At 38.5% G+C, this 6,000-nt stretch overlaps 1 protein-coding gene across 10 annotated transcripts in view; it reads right to left on the bottom strand.

The window, feature by feature from the left end:
• Nucleotides 1–530: 530 nt before the first annotated feature.
• SCHIP1 (schwannomin interacting protein 1) overlaps nucleotides 531–6,000 on the bottom strand; it is a 621,980-nt gene continuing 616,510 nt past the window's right edge. For 5 of the 10 annotated variants that reach the window (XM_060242397.1, XM_060242399.1, XM_060242401.1 and 2 more), the window contains 2 exons: nucleotides 4,776–4,826; nucleotides 531–1,290 (listed from right to left, as the gene is read on the bottom strand). In XM_060242397.1, coding sequence (XP_060098380.1) covers nucleotides 1,239–1,290; nucleotides 4,776–4,826 — 103 coding nt within the window. In that variant the 3' untranslated portion in view covers nucleotides 531–1,238. The remainder of the gene's footprint in view (nucleotides 1,291–4,775; nucleotides 4,827–6,000) is intronic. The other 5 variants (XM_060242398.1, XM_060242402.1, XM_060242407.1 and 2 more) reach the window with 1 other exon arrangement.

The following is a 6,000-nucleotide window of genomic DNA, read 5'->3' as shown; positions in this document are numbered from 1 at the left end:
GCTGTGCTTTCGTGAGCTCCTGCTGAATCTGAGGCCTGCATGTGGGAAACCTCAAGGGTTAGAGTAGCCCCCTTGGCCTGGTTTACAGGAAAAAACCAAAGTCCTAGGGAGACCCAGTTATGGATCTCTACATCACATGAAGACTGGCCCCTAACTGCTTAGCTTTAGGTTAGGGCAAAAGTGTCCCACTCACAAATATTAAATCGCATGAGGATTGTAAGTATGATCATCTAAAAGACAAAAAATGATATATTCATGTATCTAATTGAGTTTAATTCAAGTTTAGTTATACAATTTTGAAGTAGCATTTTTGAAAGTTTTAGCCCACAAAATAAAAAAAACCCCAAATGTATATTTGGACCTATCTTTGAACAACTCTCATATTAGCCTACTAGTGTTCTTACAAATGCCAAATAGAACTACTAACATTATATATTCTACTTTTTGGCGGTGACAAAAGAAGGAATTTCACATAGTTGGGTGAATATAACTCAAGTGAATCACCAACTAGTCAACAAAAAGACAGATCATATGAAAGAAATTTTTAATTTTTATTTTACATATTTATACATAAAACTTTCAAGGTAACTCTTTCAACCCAACTGCATGTTAATAGCACATCTAAAAATGAATGCCAGGTAGTCAACATTCACAAAATGTTGAAAACTGATTAAAATATACATATTACTGAAAGCTACAACTTCACTATGAGGCAGGCATGTATGTTTTTCTTTTAACTTGTATAGCACCGTCAAATTACAATTTCATTTGTTTTAAAACTACGGTGAAACAATAAGTAGTGGTTAATGGTAAATACTGTTTACTTAAAAAAACCTCTAAAATAAACAAAAATAAAATGTTAAACTACCCTCTCTTCTTCTTTCATGGTTTGCAATGTTTATAAGTACTGTACATTTTGTTCTACAATAAGATTATTTAACTGTCCAATATTTAGTGGCACAAGTAAAAAATAATAGCGAATAAATTAAAAAGCATGTAGGCCAATCACCGGACATAAAGCTTCAGACATTGGGAGCAATTCACCAAGCACTGTTGCTGCGCATCCACTGTTAGTTTTGAGGGGGGCTCGTGCGGGGTTCCTGGTGCTTAGGAGATTGTGCCCGGAATCAATGACTAACACTGATTTCTTGTGCACCACCCGTGGAGCGTCAGCATTTGTACAACCACAGAAGCAAAAAAAAGTTCTAGCTCTTTCTCTAGTCTGATGGCTTCCAATTCTATTTTGTCGGCATTTTCTCTGCCATGTGCTTCTGCTGACTCTCAGCGTGTCTGAAGAGAAATGGGGAAAGCGCAGTCATTACAGATGAAACAAGAAATGATTCTTATTTACATGCAATATTGAAAGAAAGCAAGAACAAATAACATTCAGTATAGAAACTCAGTGTCTCTTCAGGTTAATTTAGTATTACAATCCTTTTGCTGCAATTACCTAGCCAACTGAAATGATCCTATTAATCAGACCACTCTGGGCTACAATTCCAGCATGGGGGAAAAATTAATCACAGTCTTCAGAAGTTTAAATTAAGACGAACGCTACAGGAATTTTAAGGAAATTGCTTGAGGAAATGCAACTGTAGAATGAAATAACATGCAAAGTAAATTTGTTTTTCATGGATGAGGGGAAGCCATGGAAGCCTAACTTCTTTTTTTCCTATGGAAATTTGACTCATTTCTCTTGAGTCAATTCGAGGATATGAAAAGGATATGACAAGAATTGCATCCTTTCATGTGGCTGCAAAATTTCAGACTGCTCCGAAACACAGAATGTTTTTATGCCTTGATGTTTGCTGACTTGGGAACCCTATTTAGGTGGGAAAGTGGCATATAAGTGTTTTAAATAAATAAATAAAATAAACCTTGGGTCAATGAAATACTTTGTCACAGAAGGTATCTGACAGGCTAATTAAACATTTAAACAATTTTATATCATTCAAAGTGTGGAATGACTTTCAATGTGAGAACCCCACCCACAGATCAAGGCAGAGAATTTGATAGGGGATTACAGGCAGACAACCTAGGTCCCAAGCTTTCTTAATACTGTAGTTCCTTTCAGTTATTGGGTTCTCAGTTACTGAACAAAGTATCTTTAGTTTACAAGATTGCTGAGACACTGCCATATCATTGACAAAGGAAAGCGAAAACCCCAGTTATTTAACTGACAGTATTACCAGTTTAGACAGGCCACTTACCATGTTCATATTTGCTTCTCTGGAATTTAATCCTCAATGTGAAAGAACACCAAGAAAACAAACAGAACACTGTGCCATACATTGGTAAATATAACAAGACCTGTCCAACCTTTGCATCTATGTAGTACATCCAAGATGACAGAAGGCACATGCAATTTTTGTTCTCTGCAGTATGAATAAGTTTACGAAAGAGCCTTCCTTCCATCAGAACAACTTCTGCTTAAACAGACATCACAGAAGACTACCTCATTGGACAGAGAGGAAGGGAATGGGATGTCAGACAGAAAGACAGACATCTGATCGCATACACATACAAAACAGCTGTTCCCTAGATTCTTTGAGAAGTGTGTTTGATTCATGATTGCTTGGAAAATTCTTCTTGGCTAAGAAGCGAAGGAAGGCAACTAAGCTAATGCCAAGTTCTCAGTTAAGCTTGAGCTTGTGCTGGATTCCCAGACACCAACATTTCTTGATATTTATGTAGATGATAGAATGTGTGCATGATGGAGCTCAGTTGTGCCGGTGCTGGCACAGTTAGAGGCATCCGATAAATCTAGGTTGTATTATGTTCACTAACTCCAAAATTTCACTCCTCCTCTTATGTTCATTTGCTAAAGCCTACTAACGCTAGCCATAGCCTACTAGTGCTAGCCATAGAAACCTTGCCCTGTGTTTGTTTCCTGAGACTCTTTCCCATTAAATCTGGTTGCATGCATTGGTGTCAACCTGTAGGATTTGTCTTTGTTTGCTGCAGTGAGACCAAAGGCAAATCCATAGTGCCTGCATATAACTGGCTCATCAACATGGACAAGGATTTCATCTTGGCAGTCAACGCCCACTCACATGGTTGCATGTATCAGCCAATAGTCATGAGTGTTTACAGACAAGATAAGGATGTTTTGCTTAACAGTGCCCACTGTTTTGCCCATGCAAGCTTCTTGCAGTGATGGTACGCAACTTCTTTCACTGTATACCCTTTTTTGAAGGGGAAAAAACACCCCTTCTCAACCCCAGGAAGAGCTATCATATACACTGTACTACAAAAAGTTTTGTTTCAAACAATTTAAAAAAAAACAAGATCTGCCATGTGTCTTTAGATCATACCTATAGTCTCTGGTCCACCCTACCTCTGTTGTTCACTTTCTGTTTGCATGATTAATTCTCTAACACATATGAGGCAGTATTATGTTTATTTTATTTTGCTGCCTATTTACTGTGCACATGTACCATGTGCTACCAACTCAGGTGTTCAGCAGTGTTTTCAAGCTGAAGATCAAATAAATTGACTGCATTAAAAATTAGGGATGGGCACAAACTGCATTGTTTTGCAGTTCAGTTTGCAGCTGAACCACAAACCAATATGTATTGGTTCTCGAGCTATTTAAAGATTAAACTCCTGCTTTCTGGTTGCTGCCAAAAGTGGGGAGCAGAAACGCAATGGTTTAAATAGCCATTTAAACCAAAAAGCTGAGCAAGCAGGGGCTTCCAGTTGCTCAGCTGTTTTTTGTGAAGAGCAGAAAATTCATGGAAGTTCATGCCAGTTCTTCAGTTCACAAACATCACTTTGTGAACCATGAACTGGCCAAAATTGGTGACAAACTTTTGTATGTGAGCCAATTTGTGCCAATCCCTAGTGAAAATATCCTGTGAACGAGAAGCACATTAAAAAAAAAAACTGTTAATTTTCATGATATATCCAGACTATCGTTTAGAAAAGTGCAGAGGGTAGGTGCATGCCAATTATATTTTTAAAGCATGAAGCTCCTCTCCCTTACAAATCTTCCAATGTATTCTTTATAGAAAAGTCCTACAAGGGTTTCAAAAATCTGTAATCTCCTAAAGTTTCCATGGGCCTCAAAAACAAAGGGTGGGGGGTGAGAAGAGGAAAAATGTAAATAAGCTTGTTAAATATTGGGTAACCAATGATGCACTCCTACTCAAAGTGCTGGTCACATCAACAGTCCCCTGTCCTATACGACAAAAATAATAATGTAATGAAGTTTAATCATCTACCTAAAATGGCATTTATATTATGTAAGCAGAGAAAACAGGGGCTTGGATCCAGTGTTTCTGTGGTTGTAAACTATTGTGCTCATGGAACGTATTATTTTCCCCATTCCATGGCAGTCTGAAATGCTCCCCCAAATTCTGTTCCTGGGGGCCCCTTCTCACCTGGGAACAGGATTTCAGGAGACATGTTAAGCTGCTAGTGGAAGAAAGGGAAATTGTGCTACACAGGTACAACAATGAGCAGAAACACTAGTATGGATCCAAGCCACAGGTTGCATGTCCAGGCCATTTTCTACTTTGAAAGGCTTTAGCATTTGTTTTCCAAAAGGTGGCAGATGCCCTATGGTGGAAAGCTGTAAGAAAGGAGATTTAGCATTTTTTGCTGCTGTCTTATTACAGAACCTTCCCTAACCAGACAATCCGAGAAATATGAAAGTTGTCTGGAACAGAGGGTGACAAAGGATTTATAGAAGGGGAAATACATAAGGGATGTACTGAATAAGGAAGGGTCTGGATTAGAGAGATCTGGAGAAGTGAGGTTTTACTGGATTTTACCTTGTCTGCAGCAATGGTGCTAAATTACCATGGTATTGATAGGGGGCCGCACTGTAAAAGAAATATTGCAGAAAAAATATATAGTTGGGTATGTTTAATTCAGATAGTCTTATCTCTGCCTGCAGCTGAAGAACACATTTCTTCCCCCCTAGGGTTATACACACTAGCACAAGACGAGAAGCATTCAAGTGAGAGGTACAGCAAGAGTAAGGGTAATTAATTTCACATTGTTGTATATCTAGACTGTTGGTTAGGTAAGTATAAACTGAAACAGAGACAAGCAATCTCATCAACCCAACGGACCACACCCCTGATTTCATTACAGAAAATGCAAGCTGCAAATCTTCTACTTCCATAGTCCCAATCCCCCACCTCTCCATCAGGCCTTACTCTGTGATATGAATAATGAAATAGCTGATGGTCAAGGTACAAATATAGTCGTTAGAGACTGACCTTGTTATTGGCCTTTATTCTTTAGCCGTTTGATTTAAAAAGTTTTTAAAAGCTTCCCAAGTCCTATTTACAGTTAATCTGGATGGATTTTGGCTGCTGTGAGCCAAAGAATCTGAAAGTATTTTGCTCTATCTGTTGCTGTTCTGTTTTCTATTCCAGACTATATGTTTAATAACAGGTTTTAAATGGAGGGGCATGCAGTTAGTAGGTTATACTGCTTACTCAGGGAAGTAAGGAGCAGAAAAGAGTTGTAAGATCTTGAAAGTAAGCTATTTTTGGAATGGAACAGTTAAGAAGGTAAGAAACAAAGATGGCAGCTGTATTATAAAGGAGGCGAGAAAATGATTGGCGCAGAAAGGAAAATAGGTGGAATTATAATTAAGAGGGAGCCACCAATAGGCAGATTCATGAAAAAGTTTCAGTATACGTCTTTAGTTCAACTCTCTTTTCTCTCCCTCGACAAAATCACCTAATTTTAAGTGTCTGTATAGTAATAACTTCCCAAAACAAAGGGAAAGGCCAGGCTACTGCTACAGGAACATCCAGGTGTTGAATTTTAAACACAAGACGACCCAACAAGCCATACATTGATTAACCATCTGAAAGGACAATGTAACCTGCAAATAAATGTTCTACCTTCCAAATGTGTAGATTCTGGGGTGGGGGCTGAGGTAGTAATCACCTGCTGCAGGAAGAGAAAGTCAAATGGACAGAAAATGGCACCCAATGTGCCATTTGAGGGCACAAGAGTCGCTGCCACAATAGTGACTTT

This window comes from Heteronotia binoei, chromosome 6, assembly GCF_032191835.1.
Source record: "Heteronotia binoei isolate CCM8104 ecotype False Entrance Well chromosome 6, APGP_CSIRO_Hbin_v1, whole genome shotgun sequence".
NCBI lineage: Eukaryota > Metazoa > Chordata > Lepidosauria > Squamata > Gekkonidae > Heteronotia > Heteronotia binoei.
This window is presented reverse-complemented; position numbering and strand designations above follow the sequence as displayed.